A 24,162-nucleotide genomic window follows, 5' to 3' on the forward strand; every position below is an offset into this window, starting at 1 on the left:
CCTCCTTGCATGTACGATATGTTTGAGATCTATCCACAGATTTTTTCTAATATTCAGGGGACTGTGGTGGCCATTCCGAAACCTTCATCCGTCTTTCCTGGAGGTACTTCATGGTTGATTTCGAGGAATGCTTTTGATCATTGTCTTGCTGGAAAACCCAACCTCTTTCAACTTCAATGTCTAGACTGACCTTTGAACATTAGCCTCCAGAATGCTTTGACATTTAGTGGAATCCATTCTTCCTTCCACTTGCACAATATTTTCTGTGACCCCAGCTGCCACTCAACCCCAAAGCATAATGCATCCACCTCCATGTTTAACAGTTGGCAAGGTGTTCTTCTCTACAAAGGCTTCACATTTTTTTCTCCAAACATACCGTCTTTGGTAATGGCCAAAAAGTTTTGTCAGTCCAAAGCACATTGTTCCAAAAAGGCTTCAGGCAAGGCTTTTGCATACTTCAGATGCCCGTGGTTGTTAACAACAGACTGAGCAACCACTGCAGTTGGATACTTTAGAAGTCATGAAGTTACTTCAGAATTAAAAGTTCCATCTTGGAATTATATTCATCTGACTCATAACAAGTAAATCACCTGGGTCTGGGCCTTGATAATCATCTTTTTAAAAAGTTACAAAGAATAGTCCAAAAGGGTTCCCAAACTATTGCACATGGCCCTTTTCCTTTTTTTAAACAATAAAATAGTAAAGAATAGTAAAAAATGAAAATAAAAAGCAATCTTGCTTTTAAATTTGCAGAAAGGTCTCATATTTAACATTTAGTTCAGGTTTGCTTTCAATCACAGACAGATTCATTGTAACAGACATTTAAACCAGGGGTGCCCAAATTGCAGCCCACTGCAGCCTATAGCCTGCACAGTACTTTAGTCAGTAATGTACTATAATGCATCCCATTGCACTACCATTTCCACTTCACACATACTTTTGTTTTATACTGTAGCTGAAGAGATGGTTCTTTTATTTTATTTATAGACAGTTTTGTTAAATAGCGCCATCACACCCTTTTCACCCTTTCATGGTGATCCAAGTCTCAGGTTTTTTTCTGTTTGAGGAGGTGCATGACCTCCACTATTAATACCTGGCAGAAACTATGTTGCACACAAAATTTATTTTCTGACATTTGTATGAGTGCAAAATATACTACACTGATAATAGCACTAAGACAGCTGTTTGAACTATTAAAATCCTGTCATTTTTTGCTCACAATGTCAATATTTTATAACTGTATAATACCACTTTATGAAAAATATATATTTTAAAATCTCTAGAAAATACTGTATAGTTTCAAATGAAAAAAAGTGTGTAAACATGTAAAATGTGTGGATTGTAAAAATAAAAATAAAAATAAAAATTATCCTGCACAGTGTATTTCAAAATAAAATAAAACTTGCTGTACAATCCTATCAGTTCCCTTTGAGTTTTCTTGTTAGAACATCATCATATGTTAAAATAGATTGAAAATGTCCATCTAGGATCTTTGGATTTTGCAATGGAACCCAACAGCCAGAACAAAGTAATGACATCTATTGAGGATGTCCTCAAAGGAAGCCAACCCCCTAAAACCCCTAAACAAGTGATAACTCTCATTTTATGGCTTAGTATTCCTATAAACTGTCTGGTTTACAGGAATACTAAGATGAACCATCACATACAGAAAAGCATTGAATGAGATGGACCATCCAAAGCAAACAACAATAAAGGCTTCTGAAAACACCTCGCTTTTCCAGTGGCCTTCTATGTTATTTTAAAATTACCATGGCAGTATAAATGGCATTGTGTCAACAGCAACTGTGACACTTAGGAAAGCACTCACACCTCAGAGAAAAGGATAATAGGGAAATATACAGGAACAGCAGATATTTCAAATACCAATAACACTACCAATCTCTGACTTTTTTTTCTCAGCCTCATAATGGCTTCCTTGACTTTCATTGGCATGGTGGTCCTCATTACATTTCTTTATTACATTACAGTTATTTAGCTGATTCTTTTATCCAAAGTGACTTACAGTTGATTCGACTGAGGGGGGAAGGTGGGGTTAAGGGCCTTGCTCAAGACCCCAACAGCTGCACTGACCATGGCTACACTGGAGCTTGAACCACCAACCTCCTCAGTCCCAGTCAAGCTCTATAGCCACTACGCTACAGACAGCCCATGTTGACAAACTCCACAAAGGCAATCAAAAGTCTAGAATCAAGACTAGATACTAACAGCTTTCTTATACCTGCACTAATACACATGACTAATAAGAAACATCTGAGAAGCCAACTGCACAATTACTTTTGGTCCCCTACAATGGGGGGACCATGTATAAAAAGGGATGTAATTCCTACAATACATGGATCACCTGATATGGTGATTTAATTCTCGAATTAAATGTGACCGTCTACACTTTAATGTCATATTCATTGTTTCATTACAGATCCACTGTGCTGGAGTACAGAGCCAAAAGAGCAGAAATTGCACCACTGTCCAAATACTTACAGACTGCACTGTACATATAACTTTCAGGTCAACCATAAACAATGAGGTCTTGTGAAAGGTATTTGAACCATGGTGAATTTAATATTTTATGCAGTAATTTCCATAACACGGTCCTCCAGAAAAAACATGCTTATGACAGCTCCAGAAAAAGCAAATTGTATGTCTGCTTATCTAAAAAAGATACAATACAATACAAACCCGAGTGAAAAAGAAAGAACAAAATAAGCATATCAAAAGAAATAGAATGTGTTCTTTTCAAGGCCCAAGGACTAGCCAATTTGAGCCCAAATTAATATATCTAGGTCGTTTCCACAATAAGCCTGCAACCAAAGAAATGATTCACATAATAGGGGCCCTTTCACTGCAAAGATGTTTAACCTTTCAAGGCCAGAGTGATGCATGGCTCTCTCTGGGTTGAGTTCAAAGAGAAACTTTTTTTACAACTGACTCCTCATTATTTTTAGTTAGTTCTTTTTCATCTGGCTTCTTTTAGGGTATGGTGTACGCAGCTGTTGGACTACTCAATCTCCTTTAGTCCATATGAAACAATTCCCACATTGTACAAAGAATAATTCAAATCAATGGTTGACATTTATTTTCCAAACCATGTTTGTGTATGACCAAACCTATTATTGTAAATTTTTTATTTACTGAATGCAAAGCAGATATAGTTTCGCATATATTCTTATGACATTCCATATGACATTTACATTTTTTATCTGAACATATATATATTTATATATATATATGAACATATAATATGTTTTATTCAGATTTATTTTTGAGAAGAGAGTGTGAAATTGTTTTGTTGCTCATTTATAATTACTGATATTTGCTTTTTTCTGTCATGCATTCCCAGAATGTTTTTGTCCTCCCGTGCTTTTATACCATGTCTATGGAACCCTTTATTTTTGTACTTTTGTTATTATCACTGATTATATCTAATGAAAATGTTGCCCGCTTTTTTGGTTGATACCACAGTTCTGTCAAGGATAGAATTATATCTTTCTCAGAAATGCATTCATCTATAGAGAAGTGACAGAATGGGAGAAAATAAACGGTCTAATTCAGCTTAATTCTACAAATGACCACTGTGTTACTCACAGAGAAACAGAACCTTGCATGTGTAGAAATTGTGAAGGTGAATGGTAGTCAACAGAGGCACAATGTGACATATGTGAGCTGAGGATGCTGTAACCACCGGAACAGCTGGACAGTCAGGTGTGGCCAGAGGACGGAGCGCTAAAATGCTGCCAACATCCATTTATAGTTAAGCTGGTGTTGGGGGATTGGGGGCACGCACGCTGGTATGGATGAGTGGCCGGCTGAGGTATTCAGCGTAATTTCCCTGATTAAACATTTACATGCTTCCTGCTTTCATATAGGAAACTGATATAACAGCACTCTTTTTTCCACAGTCCACAGTGATTGTGGGTACATCCCCAAGTGTTCCATGTTGCTTCCGTCCTGTATCCTGTTATTTTTTGAAAGGATCTGGTTACACAATAATCGCCCAGTCATTGTGGATAATGGCAGGTTTCTACAAGGTTAAAACACATTATCACTCTGACTCTGACATTGCAGTGTGTGTGTACTGGGGTAGGTGGGGGGGGAGGGGGGGGGCGTTGCGGATGTTACGAAAGCTCACTAGGAGGCTGACGTCAGTAAATGCATTAGCACAGCTCAACCAAAATACGTTTCTCCGCATGAATCATCAAAATAGTCCCACACAGACCATGGAGCCAGGAACAGTGGAACAGTGGTGTGTGAGACCTGTGGACCAGCCCTGCCTCCCAGTGATCTTTACAGTTCTATGCACATCCAACCATCCACCAGTACAGGAACCAGGAACCAGGAACCGTGCATGTTGTCATCCCTACAGAGATCTCTCCCGCCCTGATCGCTCTCCTTATTCCTGTTTTACTCATGTCAGGTGTAATAAAACAGATGAGACATTAGATCAGTGGGGGACTGAAGATATAACCTTCATTATGTAGAAGTGATGCATGTGCTGTAAATCTCATTTGCATCAGAAGTGGATTGCACATGGGAAGTGTGTCTACTTCATCAGCGTGTTAGCTGTCATGAGCACATAGCCATATGCTGGTTTATGTCTGCAATAGGACAGGCACCATTGTAAGTTGCTCCAGGATTCAGGGGGAGAGAATAATTCATTTTCAGGCACATATATTACATCATGAAAATGGATCAGTTGCTTAGGGGAGTTGCGTTCGACTAGTGATTGACAATGGCCTCTAAAACTGATGGAAAAATCACATCCACCCCCGAAGCCAGCTTTATAATTCCCTGGTGTGCATTTTTTCATTCAAATCTATCATTATCTTTCAGATCTATGTTGACTGCTGACACAAATCTCAAAAAGGCTATAAGCAGCCAGTGCTACTGTACCCCAGTGCTGGCTATTAATAGCATTCAGAGGATGATCTGTTAATGGGTCCAAAGGTTGGGGAAAACATTTTCCTGAAAGTGCATTGTGCAATCCTCCGCACTGAAGAACATCAGAGGGGTCTAGCATTGAGGGCAGGGTGACATTTTCCACATTACCCCACCTCCTGGAGACAGGCACAATGTTGTTCCATTGCCGTAACCTTCAACCCACCCTGACAGCACATCGACTTAAGGCCGATGCAGGGGCTCTGTCTGTGGGAGGTAGCTGCCACGTAGCTGGAGGTAGTTTGCCCATTGGGAAGATGATGCTGCAGCACGGAATCAGGTATGTGTCAAAACTAAAAAAAGAAAACATCATACTGTTGCTACAGATTTGTGTCATAATTAATCAAATCAATTCCGAATGAGACCGAATAATAATTGCAAAGATCTTTTCTTTGCCTGTTCAAACTATCTGTTTTATTTGATATATAGCAGAGCAGCAGGAAGCAGTATCGCTGTGACATCTGCCTAATGGGCAAACTACCGACATGCTACATTGGAACTCCCTGCCACAGACGGAGCGTGTGTGAATAAGTTGGCCCTATGTTGCTCTTCTTTACATTACATTATTGGCATTTGGCAGACGCTCTTATCCAGAGCGATGTACAGTTGATTAGACTAAGCAGGGGACAATCCTCCGCTGGAGCAATGCAGGGTTAAGGGCCTTGCTCAAGGGCCTAACGGCTGTGCGGATCTTATCGTGGCTACACCGGGATTAGAACCACCGACCTTGCGTGTCCTAGTCATTTACCTTAACCACTACCCTACAGGCCGCCCTTCTCAGTATGCTGCCTGGGCAACGGCAATAACTGACCATTTCCCTTCACAGAGGAGAACAGCTGGAGAGCATGTTAGGATCTTACGTAACCACACTACACTCTGGCGAGCCCATTAATGAACACATAGTATGTGCATTTTTATACATGATGCATCCACATGCCATTCGTCTATCTCAGTGCTTCTGGTCTCTGTGGTCACAATGCCTCTTCTGGACATTGCTAGCATTTCCCCATCAACATGCTGTGTTTAACAGTGGTAAAAGAGGACAAATCAATTCTGACATAATAAAGAAATAAATAATAAATAAATACGCAGTTAAAGTTCACATAGCATAGCACTTCACAAAAAAACTAAAAAAGCAAATAGGTGAATGCAAGAAGCCTGTGTCTGCTGGTTACCAGGCCACTGTTTACAGCTGAAAAACATATTTCAGACACAGTCATCTATCAACAGCAGCAATGGATCGCATTTCATGAGTGCTAAGAAAGTTCTGAGACAGACCGAGCATGACATCTCCTGTGTGGCCAGAAGATGGTGATATGGAGCTATGGAAATTTCCACCATGTCCCCTTCCAGCTCCACCTTTCTGATTGCTTCCTGTTGGATATAAATCTACAAAACAGACGTAATTATAGCTAACACTAGGCACTGCCATAAGCTTGTCGTAAGTGCTGCTGTAAAAAATTCTATGGCGTGACGATAATGCTGTTTCTCAGAAAACCCTGCGCTCTCTGGATGAACATTTGTGCACTCATTCAGACATTACAATATTTGAACACCATATCACTGTGAACACCTGGAGTTTCAAGCTCCTGGCTGTTATCAAACACATTAAATCAAATACTTTTCCAAATTTTTTTTCACCTATGTCTAAAAAAGTGAACAGGCCTTATTGCCAGTTTTTTACAGTGAAATATCTTACCCAAGTATTAATAACCTATTTATTCAAATGTCTGCCTCTCTACGTGGGGGCGACCTAGTGCTGTATGGAGATTCCAGGGGTCACAGTCACTTTCCTAATATATCCCACTGCCATGGCAGCAAGCCGAGCCTAGAAAGGCAGATTGGGGTGCGAGTGCAGAGTGCAAGCAAGCTTCTCTGCCTCCTAGTTTGTTGATTCTGGATCCTTCTCTGCCGAGACTGACACCATGATGAGGGAAGATTCAGTAGAGGAGACCCAGATCACACTGGATGAAGAGGAGATTCCCCTGGAGGACGATGTCATCTCCACACAGAGCGACACCAGGCCACTGCTGAATGAGAGAGACCCTCGTGGAGTCAATGAGTGCCTGAAGGTAACTGACACACAGCACATACCGTACCAGAATGAAGACCATGTTCAGACAGCTCAGCTCTCTGCATTTTAACAGGAAGGGGAAGTTCCCTTCCTGTTAAATGGAATCATTTAAGTACCTTATATAAAGTGTGCTATCAACCAACATATAACAATTTAGTAAAATATATTCCTTTACGAAATATTTTTTTTTTTTTAAAGCATAAGATTTTAGTGAGCATAAGTGGTGTAGTTTTGCTGCTACCTTGTGGCAATGTTGAAAAGTGTAGCACTCTATATGCAACATGTCGCATGTGGGAGTGTTTTCCTTTACACCCCATCTGTCGCTAAAAGAAGAAGCTAAATCTTCTCCTTGACACTCGTACTGTGATTTAGGCTATACTGGTTTACTTTTAGAAACCTGAAGCAAATATGGATATATACAGTATTTGGTTAAACAATATTTATTCATGCTTTACATATTTTCCCCATTTTTATTTTTTAAATTGCCTTCATATTTTGGAAAGTGCAGTTTGTAGATCTGCCCCAAGCCAGGGGAGAGCCAAGAAGGGGTTGTGTCCTGTGAAATGCATAATGCCAGCTGCTGCCTATTTTCGCTCTGCAGTTCACCAGCTCATGCACAGCCCACTGGGCACAAGGAAGGCACTATTTACAATGTGGGTGCAGGCAGATTTCAGGTGCCTGATTGATCAGAGGGGGCACACTTGACGAGGTGGGGACTAGCCTGCCAAATAAAACCCTCCTGTGGAGATACAGTGCCATGCAAAATTATTTGCCCCCTTTCTGATTCCCTCTATTATTTTATTAAATAATATTAATTAAATGACTATTTAATTTCTTTCTCATTAAGATATCAAACACCCATACACCCCAGTGAAATACAAATTACCCCCTTAATCTTAAAAAATGCTTGCAGCAATAACTGCAATCAAACATTTGATATTATCATTCACATCGCGGTGCACATATTTTAGCCCATTGTTCTTTGCAGAACTGCTTTAATTCAGACAAATTCATAGTTCTGGTATGCCATTATTAAATGAAACTCTAGAAGAAATAAGAAAAAAAGGTCTAAAATATATGAGTCTGGAAAGGGTGACAAAGCGGTACGGATGGTGCAGTGGGTAGCACTGCCGCCTCACAGCAAGGAGGTCCCAGGTTCGAATCCCCATCGGCCGGGGCCTCTCTGTGTGGAGTTTGCATGTTCTCCCCGTGTTTGCGTGGGTTTCCTTCGGGTACTCCGGTTTCCTCCCACAGTCCAAAGACATGCAGGTTAGGCTGATTGGAGAGTCTAAATTGCCCATAGGTATGAGTGTGTGAGTGAATGAATGGTGTGTGTGCCCTGCGATGGACTGGCGACCTGTCCAGGGTGTATTCCTGCCTTTCGCCCAATGTATGCTGGGATAGGCTCCAGCCCCCCCGGCGACCCTGTTCAGGATAAGCGGGTTAGGATAATGAATGACTGAATGAATTAAGGGTGACAAAGCCATTTCTAAGGCTCTGGGACTCTGCCAAACCAAATGGAGAACAATTGGAACAGTAGTGATTATTCCCAGGAGTGGCTGGCCTGCCAAACAATCCTCCAAGGGCACAGTGACAACTACTGTTATCCAGGAAGCCACACATGCTCCCAGAAGAACATCCAAAGACCTGCAGGCTTCTCTAGCCTAGGCTATGTCCGTATTCATGACTCTACAATAAGAAACAGACTTTGCAAAGAAGGGATTCATGAGGGAGTTGCCTGGTGGAAACTGCTAACCAGGAGAAACATCAAAGCTCATCTCACAATTGCAAAAAAAAAAAAAAAAAAACCTGGATGAACCCCGAGGCTTTTGCAATAATGATCTATGGACAGATAAGTAAAAACTGGAACTTTTTGAACAATACAGGTCCCATTATGTCTGGCATAACGCAAATACACAATTTCACAGTAAAAACGTCAAACCAAAAGTCAAACAATGATGTTAGTGTGATGGTGTGTGGATTATTTTCTGCCTCAGGACCTGGACAACTCTTCAGTATTGAAGGAAGCATGAATTCTGCCAGAATATTCTTAAGGAGAATGTTCCCTTTATCTAATATTAAATTGTGCCTAAAAATCTGAAACCATTCAGTGTGAAAAATATGCAATAATAGAGGAAATCAGGAAAGGGGCAAATACTTTCAAACACAAATTCAGAACTCAGGTTCTAACCCCCGGAAACTTTTCTCTATTTTCTCCTCTCTCCTCAATGCACCGCCTCCTCCTCCTCAGTCCTCCTTTGCTGCTGATGACTTTGCTGATTTCTTCGATGAGAAAGAAAGATCCTTTACAACCACCGCCCCCCTCACTGTGCCCTTCCCCCCCTCTAGGCCCATCCCTTCCTTTTCCACTTTCTCCCCCCTTACAGACTCTGATGTTTCTCAACTCCTGCTCTGCCACCGCCCTACATCCTGTGCCCTTGACCCTATCCCCTCTTCTCTTCTCCAAACTATCACACCAGACATTCTCCCATTTGTCACCTCCCTTGTCAACTCCGGCTTCTTTCTTTTCTAACAACAACCTACTAGACCCCCATCAGTCTGGCTTCAGATCGGGCCACTCGACAGAGACTGCGCTCCTCTCCGTCAGTGAATCACTCCATGCCGCACGAGCAGCCTCCCTCTCCTCTGTCCTCATTCTTCTAGATCTCTCTGCTGCCTTCGACACTGTGGATCACTCCATCCTCCTGTCTGCCCTGTCAGCAACGGGCATCTGTGGCACAGCCCTGGACTGGATTGAGTCCTACCTCTCTGGTCGCTCCTTCCAGGTTGCCTGGGCTGGTTCGGTATCAACACCTCGGCCCCTCACCACAGGAGTTCCCCAGGGCTCAGTCCTAGGCCCGCTTCTTTTTTCTCTTTACACTCGCTCCCGTGGCCCTGTGATCAATGCACATGGGCTATCCTACCACAGCTACACGGACGATACCCAACTCTTCGTCTCATTCCCGCCGTCTGATACGCTGGTTTCAGCCCATATCTCTGCTTGCCTGAGTGACATCCAGAGCTGGATGGACAACCACCATCTAAAGCTCAACCCAGGCAAGACTGAAATGATATTCATCCCTGCTAAAACCTCTCCCCATCTGGATCTCTCCATTTCCCTCGGGGATACCACACTCACGCCGTCACCCAGTGCAAGGAACCTCGGCGTGGTGATGGACAGCAGACTGTCCCTCTCCGAGAACATTGTGGCGGTGACCCGGTCATGCAGGTTCTTCCTATACAACATACGGAGAATCCGCCCCTTTCTCACCCCCTACTCGACCCAGCTCCTGGTCCAAGCGATGGTTCTGTCCTGCCTGGACTACTGCAATTCCCTCTTGGCTGGCCTCCCAGCGTCCGCCATCAGACCCCTCCAACTTATCCAGAATGCAGCAGCTCGTCTGGTCTTCAACCTTCCCAAATACTCACACGTCACCCCCCTGCTTACTTCCCTCCACTGGCTGCCTGTCATGGCTCGCATCAAATTCAAAACATTGGTGCTAGCCTTCCAAGCAGTTAAAGGGTCTTCCCCAGCTTATCTACAAAAAATCATCAGACCCTACACCCCTGCCAGACCTCTTCGTTCAGCCTCCACAGGCCGCTTGGCACCTCCCCCTCTCCGAACCTCCACATCATGCTCACGACTACTGTCTGTTCTGGCTCCACAGTGGTGGAACGAACTCCCCGTTGAGGTCAGAACTGTAGAATCTCTCCCCACCTTCAAGCGCAAGCTGAAGACACACCTCTTCAAGCAGCACCTCTCCCCATCCCTCCCTACCTCCCTGTGAACCTTAATTGTTGTCCCTGTAACTTGCTTTGTGTATAGGTATTTTTAGTTGGCTAGGTAAGCAGTGTTTGGATAGTTAACTTTGATCACTTTTGCTCTGTTTGTTTGTTTCTTTGTTCTCAAAAAAAAAAAAGAGAAAAAAAAAGGGCCCTCGTCCTTATCTTTGTTGTACAGGTAGCAGTTGAAATTGTACTTCCCTCTAGGGTCTTTCAGCGAACTTATCCCTGGTTATGGGTATGCACTTTGTTGTACATCGCTCTGGATAAGAGCGTCTGCCAAATGCCAATAATGTAATGTAATGTAATGTAATGTAATATTTTCACAAAACTGTACTATGGTCAGCCACACTGACTGCACTGACAATGAAAACCTTATATATTTCTGAATGGCATGTCAGTGGAGCAGGTATGGAATTGCAGTTTTTATAGCAGCTGGGAAAGCCAATATGCATCTAGATTGGATATAGGCCTTTACAGTATTTGGTGACAAATGTAGATATATTTTGTCCAATACTATTATATTCATGTTATCTTGGTTGGGGTATAGGTTATAGTTAAACATGACCCTCTATAACCCTATATGACCCTCTGTAAAACCCTCTATAAAAGTATTTAAGATCAAGCTAATTTTCTGCATCTCATATGAATACAGCTAGACTCATCTATGTCAGTTATACTTGAAGTGCAACTGATACAGATAGAAAACCCACCATAACTTTAGCTGTCTGGTCCTGGAGGAAAACAGCCAAAGGAGTATAATTTCTAAGGCCCGATTTGCAAATCAACAGATTGTGGAGGTACCAATGACCAAACTTCAGCTGATCAGGGAGAAGCCTGAAAACCAGTTCACAACCACATAAAATACAGGGAATCAAGAAGGACAGTAAGTTAAGTATAATTAACAAATGCCTCTTCAATAATAATATTTCCTAAAAAAGAATATGAATATGGGGTTTCTGGTATTTAAATAAACTAGTAATGAACTCAAACATAACAACTAAAACCTGCAGGACAAGGCCATCATCAAGGCTAGGCAAGAGGTTTTGCAAAACATGCCTCAAAATTAACAGCAACTAGAGCAAGCAAAGAATTAACAAAAATGATGCTAAAGCATCAGTGTTTCTAGATCTTATGGTTTTAACGGCCATGAGGTCTAACTGCAAGAAGATAGGATCAGAAAATCAACCAGGTGTGCAGGTTACTGCCTGCCTTTTTAATCCCAAAAGAAAGGGCGTCGTCACACCCTGATGGGCCAAGAGGGGAATGCACCAGGCTGCTCAACTGCCAATTATGAGCCAGTACCGACAGCCTGACCTGCTGGTGAATCAAATCACCCTCCAGTCAACCCAGTGGAGGTTTGCTCTGCTGATAACCAAAATCAAAATTGGGGAAAACATTTGAAAATAAATAAAAATAAAACAACTACTAGCCAACACCAGAAAATGGCTGACTGCTACAAGAGGTAGCAGGGCAGAATCCAGCTTAGTCTGTCGATGTAGATCAAGAGGGCTTTAGATTCTTAAGCAGCCTCCTAGTCTGGGGCATGTTCATCTGGAAAAAGTTTTGCAACGTTTTGCTAGTGTCCAGGTTGAATGATATGCTTCTTCCCAACAGTAAGAAGCATTAGGGTTAGGCAAGAGGTTTTGAGGTATATTTGAGGTACATTTGGGTGTTTCAGGGGTGTAGTCCGAATCAATAATGATGGAGACCAATGCTTAAAAGAACATACCGAATGGCCTTCTCAGACACCATCTCAGATAGGCTCTATCAGTCAGTCTGCACACAGGATGTTCAATGCACAACCTTTTACATTTTGCTATGTTTTGCTTTGGCTGAAAGTGACCCTGGAGTCTATTATTTAAGATCTTGTGAAGTGCAACTCTCCAAATCAGACTATGGAGGCCTAAAAAGCCTAAATGTAAACACAGTCCCTAATTGTACCATATCTGTTTGGATGAAAAAATATATTTAAACACACACACACACACACACACCAGACATACGCACAGTATACATAGACAGTTCTAATCTGTTCTGCTCTGTCATGACAAGACAACACTCAAAGCTAAAGAAGCAGTACTGCAGGACATAGAGACCAGAGTCCTGTTGAACAGTGACATGGGCACAGTGATCCCTCACTAATCCACCAAAACTTTGCAAAATTTGCTAAAAAGATAGGTTAAAGTCACCCACTGTAAGTCAAGCAATTATCTGGATCAGCAGAGGAAGGAGAAGCTTATGTAAAATCCTCATGTGTGAATAACTGGTTCTGGATCATGTGTGAATAACTGGTTCTGGATCATGTGTGAATAACTGGTTCTGGATCATGTGTGAATAACTGGTTCTGGATCATGTGTGAGTAACTGGTTCTGGATCTACAGGTCTCCTTTGAGGATGTGATTGCTGAGCCACAGTCAGTGCGGAGCACGGACAAGGTCTGGATCTGCAGCCACACCCTGTTTGAAGTCTCCAAAGTGTGGCTCTACAGGATCTTCACCACCGTGCTTGCTGTACCTGTGTCTCTGATCAGTGGTGTACTCTTCGCCGTCCTGTCCTGCCTCCATATATGGTATGTCTGTTGAAGAGGCAGTTCACATTAAGGATGGGAGTAGAAGCTACTTCATAAACCCCATAATGGATCAACAATGGGTCATCAATTGTCTCTACTCATCATTTGCTTAAATCTGATGCACACGACAGGATCCAAACTGATATTGAAAATATGAGACCTCACACATAATGACAGATTTCACAATTTTTAGTTTTTCAGTCATTAGATTGCAAACACAGATTTGGCCAAGATGGAGCAATACACATTTTATGTTTATGCTGACAATCAAACAGAATCCTGTCTCTCACAATCTGGGATTTAGCAGAAACTTCCAACGTGACTTTGGATTACTCAAAGGGCAAAACAAACATTCAATTTCCCAGTCATCAAGACTCCCATTGGCTATTGCAGGTTTCTGTTCATGATTCCAGTTGCCCTCACACTACAGGGGTTTGGGGTAATTCAAAATTGGGATGGCTTCAAGCCATTTGGGAGGGTTACCATTCTGCCTATAAACATCTTACATTTGATGATAATCTGTGCAGTTAATTGGTTCAGACCAGTCTCAAGTCTGGAACGCCCCCAGGATTGTTGGAGGGGTGAATGGGGCCAAAAATTGTTCTGATTATCCAGTATTGTGCACCAGACTGTAGCAGAATCCAGCATTTTGCCAAGCCCTTAAAATCCCTGCTTGAGCTGACCGCCTGCTCTATACAACTCTGTGTAAAAAATATATTCCTATAAAATATTAGGTATGAGATAATGATATGCATGTCAACTATGATTGTTTATATGATAATAAATAATTTTCTTCTTCTTCCTATTCTTATTCTTCTTCTTCTTCTTATGATGATGATGATGATGATACTATTATTATTATTATTATTATTATTATTATTATTATTATTCGTCAATTTTCCTCTTTTCATTGAAGAGTGGATGTCCCTGCTTGGTCTGTGAAACACACAGTATTCTCCTGCTTCTTCTTCAGGCTGCTCATGCCCTGTGTGCAGATCCTCCTGCTGAACACACGTTGCCCGCGCACCCTGTGGAACACTGTGCTGGACCACTTCATCTCACCGCTCTTCAGGAGCATGGGCAAGTGCTGCGGAGCTGTCGGCATCCACCTGGAGCAGAAGTGACCGCATTCCCTTTACACGCCAGGGGCTCCTGGGGAAAAGAATGGGGCTCTGCAGCCAAGGGAACATGGAACTGTCACTATACTGAGTATATCACCTTAGTATGACCCTCCCTAACTGGAGCTGGGAAGCTCAGAACTGAGAAGTAAAAAAATCTTAATTGCCTGAATGTTTCACAAACTGAACCGTTTCTCAATGCGGACATGATTTGTATGCACTGATATGAATTACTGGTTGACACCTATCATGGACAATTGTTTGGTATCATTTATTAAGCTCTTTTCTATAAAGTAGCAGTGGTAAAGTCTGCCAGTCTAGCTCTTCGATGATGATTGTGAGCCATGTCATACAATGCTATTTAGGTGTAACGCCGTTTCAGTACAGAGCATTGGCAGGCTAGCAGAGTATGTCCATACCGTTAGCAGATCTCGCAGCTGGCCTTTGTTTTCACTAGCCATCAGCTGAGCTGTTTAATATGCAGCTGGTTAATGCATACTGCAAGCACAAGTGCACTAGTGAAATCCTCCTTCCTTGTGCATTGCTATAGCCAATCACACATCACCACACGTGACTGCAGATTTGAATCCACAGTCTGGGGCAAGTTACTTTACCAAGAACTTTCAATATCTCAATTTCATTAACTGCAAAGAGCAGACGCACACCGAATGTCAACAGCAATTTCCAAACCCACCTTCAGAGGTAGTTTGAAGCTACAGCACCGCATATGACTAATGTACGTGAAAGTGCTGGCAATCTTAGTTTTCATATTCAAGGTCATATTCACAGACCTTTATGACAACAATGTTTTGATCATATGTACTGTAGAGTTGTATTTATTGCAATACTGTTCTGTTACTGCTGCAAGACTTATGTAAACATTCAGCCAAATACCTTATTATCATACAGGCCAAATCCCTTTATATAAAAAGGGCTGTAAGATGCAGTACTTTAATATTTCAACAGACATAACAAATAAAATGTTGATCAATCAAAGAGGAACTTTTGGACTTTTCAACACTATGTTCAGGAACGGTGTGGAACACCTGCATACTGATTCTTGAACAAATTTAACTGAATTAAATGTATATTAAATTTGGTTTCTTGTGCAGAACTGCTGTGTTATTTATGCTGTCGATGCAAACAGATAAACAGAAAGTCCTTAAATGTCTTTCATAATCCCACAGCTATAATTGTATTTAGAATAGATCTCTCTGTTTATATAAAGCAAATATTCAAGGCCAAGAAAGCCATGGATTTAATGGGAATTTAATGGTTTTGAAGTTTAACAAAAGGTTCACAATTGTAAATCATGTCTTGTGTTAAGTTCTCTTTTATTTGTATCTCTACCATATCATTCACAATAGTAATTGTGAAAAGATGATACAAACAGAAAATGGTTTTTTTTTTCTAAACAGCTGCATGCTTTGTATGTATGAAGAGGAAAGTCTAATAGCTAAGTCTAATAGTAAAAGTATAAAGATGATATGTGCCTGCCCTCCATTTACATCTTCCTGCTGGCATGAAACCGGTATATTGCCATTTTGTAGTAGTAACAATCTTGTAGATATCATACATGTGCATACAAACCTAAACAACACACAATGTTGGAGCTCTTTTGCTAATAGTATAAAGATAAGTGTGTTTTTCCATCACAATGTGGGAAAAGATGAAGATAATTGTGTAAGTGTTACTAACATTACTACATGGAAAGGGTTTCTAGAGCTATCCCCTTCCCGTTGTGATGTGTTCCCTGGGATGGTGGTAGTGTCTGCAGAGATCAGAGATCATTCAGGCATGGGGTACATTGAATGGAGGAATGAGGACTCTAACAGCACCCTGTCACTGTACTGGGGGTTACTGACTGCCTGGTGCAGTTGGCCCACCAACACCGCTTCCAGCAGAACATTTCTTATTCACAAATGCTAACCATGCTTCATATTTCAGCACTACAGATTAAACATTCCTGTCTAAAGTTCCCTTAGGTGAACTTTTCCTTATACAATCTTGAAAAAATAATGCTTTGCCGATACATTAATATCGTAGCAGAAATGAATAGATGGATCTGTCAGGTCTTATTGATTTATTTCTTTTTAGCAGACATAAGTAATTTGATTGTTTCAATAAAATGAATGCTAGGAAGTCGTAATTGAGAGTGTCCAAGGAAGAATTTAATAAGCTCAAATGTCTGAGAGTTGTTTTAATCAGTTAATTTAATCGGTTGTTTTAATTAGCATCAGATGGCGCGTTTTAAAAGTCAAAGTTTCAGAAATATCGCTCATTGTCTAAATGAATTCACAGCCATGACTCTATCCCTGTCTTTTTGTCAGTCTGCAGTGATATGAGTGGGCTCGGTTTACAGCATGGATTTAAATGCGACACAGCTATGTCTGACATGTCTTGCTATTTCTATCTTCCCAGCGGACTAAGAGCCCATCCCTTTTGTGAGCACTCTGTGAAGGCTCCTCTAATTAGTTTGGGCCCCACCCACCCACATGCACTTTGACCCCAGCCTACCACTCTCTCTGTAGGGAAACCGCTGTTCATTACCATACCAATCTATTCTGGGGCCTGGGCCACTTACCTTACTGTCCATATGCCACAGAGACACACCCTGTCATCTTTTTTATTTCAAGGGAGGGTATGAATCAGTGGGTTGTATTTTTGGGCAGGATCAAGTTTTAAGGGAGTGGAATCATAAAATTATCAACAGGCCTTGAATGATGTATTTCTCGATGATACATTGATCCCCTGTCACATTACAGTATAAAAATGGAAGGCTTGCTTGACACAAGTTATGTGGTAACTTATAGATGGTTGAGCATCATATATGGCCTTGTTTTTCAAATGGTTTCCTTTACATATGAAAAAAAAACCATGATGATCTCGCATTTATCATCACTGAAATTAATTAATTAGAATTTGTGCAGTGAATGGATTTGATTTGAATGGTAGAGATGCTACAAACCTCCTAATAAACTTCTCCTAATAAACCTAATACGTTACTTCTAATCAAATGTATCGTTTCACAATTGGCCACCTTCACACATATGTATTTCTGTCTTTCACATTGAAGACAAACTCTCCTTTCCTTGTAAAGAAAAATCATAATCATGAAACAAATTTGTATTGCCTGTTCATCAGCTTGGTGAAATAATATAAATTTTGATGTAAATGTGGAAGCAAAAGCAAACAGAAGAGAATTGATATGGAAGGCATATTTAAAGACCTCCCACAGTACAACTGGCAGGCTGCTCTGCTCTGTGAAAGTGTGATAGATGTCACATAAAGGGAGAACCTGCTGTTATATACAAAATATAACAACGGAGAATTCAGCAATTTAATGGGCAGAAAAAATATGCTCACAAAATCTTGGGAGAATATATGATGCAGAACTTTTATGGAGCCGAGGGTCAAATGGGGTAAAATGCTGAGAGGGTGAAAGAAATGAATCAGGTAACTATTAACAATGTGCTGTCAACAGCAGTGGAATGTCTAGAATTCATTTTGGATACACAGCTCACTGAACAAGCCTGTAAAATATTTCAGACCTCCATATTTTATCTGTGCATCACTGCCAATATCATGGGCTAGTACTGGATGTCTGATGCTAATGTTCTACAGACATAAAATAAAACATTTTCCTCCTTTTTTCCCTGCCAAGACACTTGTTGATGCCAAAAACTTAGTGCTGTGTTCACTCTGCTAATGACAGACAGCTCGAGGTTTGTTTACTATGTCGCCTTGGCTGCAAGCTTTTTATATCAGATAGCAGCAGTGGCGATGAGGATGGCATCCCGCCTCACTGAATCTGTCCCAGGGAAGCATGCTGGGCACCCCCGCCAGCTACCCAACCCAGGCACCGGGGCCTCCGCATAGCTCCTGTTATTATATGGATTACCTTACTATTACATATACATAACTTACATTATACAGTATATACAGCTTCAGATTACACCAACTTGCTACATCTGCAGGAAATTGAAATGTGAGAAATAGAGAGAGGCATGGAGCTAGTGTGTCTTTATGCTCATACCAAAGAGAAATATGTGATATAATTAAATAACTTTCTATTTCATGTATTAGGAATGCATAAGAACTGGCACCTATTCATCATTCGAAAAACAATTTTAAAAATAAATGGTCAATTTATATACATATAAAATTACAGGATGCCTATGGAGGACACGTCATATTGTGTGCACTGTCAATAAGGCACTTTGAATCAGTGTTGGTAGTGGGGGGTTAAGATCATTCCAAGGGCCCTGACTGACAACAACATATTAGAATCCTGGGGTGGTAGGGCCCAATATGGGGGCCAATTCCCTGTTGGAACCTTTGCCTACAGTAATGTGTCAGAAATGTATTTTTTCTGACACATATAGTTTTTGTAATGAAATATGATATAAATGTAATGTGATGTAAGAAATAATATGTGTCATATCTCCATTAATATGTGTCATATCTTTCTTGTTCCTGTTTGCATACCAAGATAGACCTGAAAGTAAATATTCTCCAGTTGAAAATCAGTTAAGCCACTTTGTGGATTATCAATCAAACTACACTGCACTTCCCCTGATCAAAATGAGCAGCTTAAAGATGAAAAATAAAAACACGTTTGACATTCCATCTGAATTCCACAAGGTTAACTACCAAGCTTTTCAGTATTACCTTATACAAACCACATGTCTATAATGAAGTATATCATTTCTTGCTGACATAAATAAAAAATAAGAATGACAACATAAGGAAATATAGTTATGATCATTCTTAAGACCTGGAGCACTTCACTTATCATGGAGGGACATCTGGAAAGGATATAACAAATCTGCAGAAAGGCATTGTCTATTTTATCTCTACAATCTGGCGTGGGACTCTGGCATTTGTAAACATATAATGGCATGACCAGGGTGGAAACTGAACCCTGTCTTTTAAGGGCAAATTATCTGTCGATGTGGCTGCTGAGCTGGTGCTGAAATTTACACCTAATAAATCCAGTTTTGCACTGTAAACAGTTATGTGTGTGTGAGAGTCATCAGTTGTGTTTTTCTGGCTGCATCAGTGACCCTGTAAAAATGATTAATGTAAACCTGTCACCTACTGTAATCTCCAGATAACTCTGCAGAACACTACTCTTATTATTCTTTAATGCCATCAGCATTTATATTTAAATTGGTCCAGTTACAATAATTGCCACAGTTAAATGAATGTCAAATAAATCCATACAATTGCATCACTAACCAGAAACAAATACAATTTGGTGTTCAATTTTGGGGAAGTAAATTTATGCTCCATGCTACAAGAAACAACATGCTTAAATATCTCGAGTTCCATAAACCCTTACTATTCAAGAAGAAAATATGAAGGAAATGGAATGCGCTTACTATTTACAAGAGGTTGCCAATAGTAAGCTCATTCCATTACCTTTAACTACAATTTACACGAGCAGCCTACTGCTGCAGTGCAGTTCTACTGTAGCTGTATGGACAGCAATGGGCAGACTGCCTATGGGAGTGTCCATTCGGGATGGCATGTGGACCATTTGTAGGGCAAAGAAAACTCCTGCAATTACAGTAGGGTGACCTGGCACCTCTCTGTGAAATGTAACACAGCCTGGTTTCCCCTTTAAGATACTCTTTTGGCCTCAGTGTGAGTTATGACTACGGAGTGGGAGGAGCTAGGGTGGTAGGGTGGGGCAGGCAGTGTGTGTGTGTGTGCATGTGTGTGTGTGCATGAGTGAGTGTGTGTGTGCGAGTGTGTGTGTTTCCATGTGTGCGTATGTGTGTGTGTGTGTGTGTTTGTGCATGTGTGTGAGTGTGTGTGCGTGTGTGAGTATGTGTGTGTGTGTGTGTGTGAGAGTGTGTGTGTGTGTGTGTGTGCGTGTGTGAGTGTGTGTGTGTGTGTATGCGTGTATGAGTGTGTGTGTGTGTGTGTATGAGTGTGTGTGTGTGTGTGTGTGTGTGCGTGTATGAGTGTGTGTGCGCGTGCGTGTGTGTAGGGAGGGGAAGACAGGGAGGGGTGCACAATCTAGCCGTGCCCACTTTTGACAGGAGGGCTCCGGCTGTCGGTCGTGGCAGCTGTCCGCCGGCATTCCAGGAGTGACATCACTCAGGACAGACTCTCAGAACACCGGGACAGCGGAACACTCCTTATTTTGTCCCAGAGCCACTGCAGTCCCCCTTTCCTGCCTCACACCCCCTGGACAGTGCCTCCAGACCGGGACCCCAGCAGCACAATGGCGGACCAGTACAACGCCAACGAGGAGAAGATCATGAGGGACAGCCACACCAAGGAGATCGATCTGATCAACAGGGACCCCAAGCAGATCAACGAGGACGTGGTCAAGGTACGGAGCTCCACCGCATAGATCCACCGACACAGCAGTCACTCTCCATGCACACCCAAAGACAGGGCACACAAACCCTCATCCTTTACATTGCAGTGTACGTTGTGTCCTGTTGCATGGTTCCCAAAATAGCCATAGGCAAACTCTGCTGCCACAGCAAGAGATGTAGGCTTTATTTCTGGAAGAGGGGCAAGGGTATGATAGATAATGTTTAGAGATGTTAGAGAGTTGCTAAGCATTACTATGTTTTTTTTGTATTCTATTATGAAGTTCCGGTGGGAATTGAAGCAATTTTTGGTAGACTGCAGTAGCTATAGAATGAACTGTTATGCGATACACATCTGACAACTAAAAACCAAATTTGACACTTTCTGGCATACTGTATTCAATACATTACATTCGTATAGTAGGGACACAGTGTATGAAATAAGCTTTTAAATATTTTGCAAAAGCAGTTCTGACATGTAACTTTCTTGCAAGGCCTTCCATTGATTTACATTTGGAACCATTTACAACTAGACATACAATATGACTGATACATTTTCTAAGCATTTAATGTGATGTAAATATAACGTGTAATAGTTTTAATAAAATTAATCTGTTTACTGACTGAAACGCTACAGTACATAACTGTATTTAATATGGAATCACATGTCTCAACAATTAAGGAATGGCTGACTGGTGCAATATTAATGCACCACATATATCCTGTTTATCATAATAATTGTGTCATATGTCTTGAAAGTGAATGGCAAGTCATTTATATTTGTAGCACATTTCTATTATTGTTTCTCTTAATTGGTTTCATTCATACACTAGATGATGCAACCAACAATAAATCATATTCACAGTATCTTAATTTAGCAACTGACTCAGAACACCATAGTGTTAAAGGAAGCACCATTTCAGTAATAGTTTATAAACTACCAAATGGAATTGGATCTATATTTTGCAATATGTGCAATTCATAACACAATCCTCAATCTGTGAAGCCAGGTTTTTGCAAATACTATACCTTCTAAAATACAAAATAATGTAAAGCATAACATACAAATTCCAAGGAATATAATACATTATTTGAATGCAAGTCATGTTATGCACATATTACACACACATATTGTAGAGCACACAGCATTGTAAAATAAAGTATACAAATTTCATAACAATGACTAATTAGGTCAAGTTCACATGATGGCAGCACAGTATCATCACAGTGCTGATTATTATTTGAAGTTTTAATGCTCAAAAACCACTCTCCCATCTCCCAATAATGTGATTTAGGCTGTGAACATTACAAAACGACTCCAAACAAATATTTGTTACTGCATTTGGGCTAAGGGGTATGTGTTGACCTTTTTGCTAAAAAACTCATAACTTGACCAGTACTTTCAACAAAATTACCTCAAATGCACTGAAATACCAGAAGGTTGGCATAATAATGAGGAATCACATGTATAAATAGTATGTATGTCTGATTTTTAATCTGCAGATGGATGGATTATGTATTTTTTGTGGGATGTATTGGCAGATCCGGATAGGATTTTGGTGGCTCTAACTAAGAATGTTTGCCGTGTTTGGGGTATTGGAGGTGGCAGAGCCGATTGTCACAGACTCATAAATAGCAATAGCCTACAGTGCAATTAAAATGTGAATTCTGTCCCCAGCCCTAACTGACCTAATATAGTGTTTATACCAGCAGCCAGCTCTGTTTATTGGCACTAGAAACAAAGTCATTACTCAAACAAATCTGTTTCTGATTTAGAGACAACCGTAATTTTTCCAGTTCAGCCTTTGTGTGTCTTCCATGCTTAATCAGGTCACTGAAAGTTTTCATTAGGATTTTTTCTTTAGTCTGTTGATAGTAAGAGTTCTACTGGCTATTTTTGAGAAATACATATGCCTGCATGCTGCCTGCTGACTTACTCCTGCCCTTTGCAGGTGGATTTCGAGGATGTGATCGCAGAGCCAGACGGGACTCACAGCCTTGATGGGGTGTGGAAGGCCAGCTACACCACCTTCACCGTGTCGAAGTACTGGTGCTACCGCATCCTGTCGGCCGTCTTCGGCATCCCCGTCGCCCTGCTGTGGGGCTTCCTGTTCGCCTGCATCTCCTTCTGTCACATCTGGGCCGTCATGCCCTGCATCAAGAGCTACCTGATCGAGACCCAGTGCCTGAGCCGCATCTACTCCCTCTGCATCCACACCTTCTGCGACCCCCTCTTCGAGGCCCTGGGCAAGATCTTCAGCAGCATTCGAGTGGCCCTGCGCAAAGAGGTCTAGGTCTAAAGGGTGTGCCCAAGTTCTGTTCTGTCACACTCCCCTCAGGCGTATGGCAGCATCTGACACGTACCCCCGTACAACCCTCCCTGCCCAGACCCACACCGACTTACAGTAGTGACAGCCCTGGAACTTTCCGTAGGACTGGGAGCTTCAGCTGTCAACCAAAGAACGTTAACAGCTTCATCCAATGGCAGGGCTCTGCCCTCCTTGACCTGGCCCTGCCCAGTATTTTACTAAATGAAGTCCTGAAGCTGGTGGAAGCTGTTTTGTGTGACATTACCTCTACATGACATCAGTGAAAAGAAGGCAGGTCTCAGTACACGGCCCTGCTAGTCAGCGTGTAAACATTGAGTAACAATGAGTTACATTTGGAGGAGTCTAAATCAAATTTAAAAGATACAAGATTTGTATTTATTTTCTAAATTCCCCCATCTTAGATTTTTTCCATTTAAAAATTTTGAAATAAATATGTAAAAATGTAGGAAGTATTTACTTGTGATGTTTCATATTTCAGAATATAGATAACATATTTAATAATTAAAGCCTTATCAATTGTGTGGTTATCAGTCTTTTTATTCACTGTACTCAGCAGTGTTAGTAACATAAACTGTCAATAATACACAATTAATGATCTGTGACAGTATCTGCAGCATCAGCTAAATAACCTACAAATGAAAGGATGACATAATAATCTCCTAGGATTAGGAAGAAAACTAAAATCAGCGACAATGTAGGAAGGATAATTGCACTGCAATCAAATCCATTAGGTAAAACATACACTTACTAGTATCCAACTAATTTCTGCACACTCTACTGTATGTAAAACATTATATCCAATCTATTTCATTTTTGGTTTTTGTGCACAACGAATAAGCCCTAGTCAAGCAAACCATATTTTGGGGACATATCTGTTTGTGAAGTAAAATCAGTATTTTATGTCTCATCTGCCTCAATGGTGCTGCCTTTGTCCACTAGGGGCTGTCAATAGTTCTGAAAGCTGTCTAATTCCAACACATAGTCTGCCAGAATAAACCAG

At 41.1% G+C, this 24,162-nt stretch overlaps 2 protein-coding genes across 2 annotated transcripts; both read left to right on the forward strand.

Annotated features, from left to right (window-relative positions):
- Positions 1-6,772: 6,772 nt before the first annotated feature.
- On the forward strand, positions 6,773-15,614 carry LOC133139210 (caveolin-2-like). The gene is made up of 3 exons (XM_061258603.1): positions 6,773-7,025; positions 13,195-13,382; positions 14,356-15,614. Exons 1-3 carry the CDS (start codon positions 6,879-6,881, stop codon positions 14,504-14,506), a joined length of 486 nt encoding a protein of 161 aa, XP_061114587.1. The 5' UTR covers positions 6,773-6,878; the 3' UTR covers positions 14,507-15,614.
- A 4,922-nt stretch (positions 15,615-20,536) lies between these two features.
- Positions 20,537-23,687, forward strand: LOC133139249 (caveolin-3-like). Its single transcript, XM_061258671.1, has 2 exons — positions 20,537-20,846; positions 22,785-23,687. Exons 1-2 carry the CDS (start codon positions 20,736-20,738, stop codon positions 23,124-23,126), a joined length of 453 nt encoding a protein of 150 aa, XP_061114655.1. The 5' UTR covers positions 20,537-20,735; the 3' UTR covers positions 23,127-23,687.
- The last annotated feature ends 475 nt before the right edge of the window (positions 23,688-24,162 follow it).

This window comes from Conger conger, chromosome 10, assembly GCF_963514075.1.
Source record: "Conger conger chromosome 10, fConCon1.1, whole genome shotgun sequence".
Taxonomy (NCBI): domain Eukaryota; kingdom Metazoa; phylum Chordata; class Actinopteri; order Anguilliformes; family Congridae; genus Conger; species Conger conger.

Bases quoted from the DNA above. Each gene is read 5' to 3' on its own strand.
- LOC133139210 (XM_061258603.1), top strand. From the start codon at position 6,879: ATGATGAGGGAAGATTCAGTAGAGGAGACCCAGATCACACTGGATGAA. The intron at 7,026-13,194 runs GTAACTGACACA...CTGGATCTACAG, and splicing joins GAGTCAATGAGTGCCTGAAG to GTCTCCTTTGAGGATGTGAT. The intron at 13,383-14,355 runs GTATGTCTGTTG...CTTCTTCTTCAG, and splicing joins CTGTCCTGCCTCCATATATG to GCTGCTCATGCCCTGTGTGC.
- LOC133139249 (XM_061258671.1), top strand. From the start codon at position 20,736: ATGGCGGACCAGTACAACGCCAACGAGGAGAAGATCATGAGGGACAGC. The intron at 20,847-22,784 runs GTACGGAGCTCC...TGCCCTTTGCAG, and splicing joins TCAACGAGGACGTGGTCAAG to GTGGATTTCGAGGATGTGAT.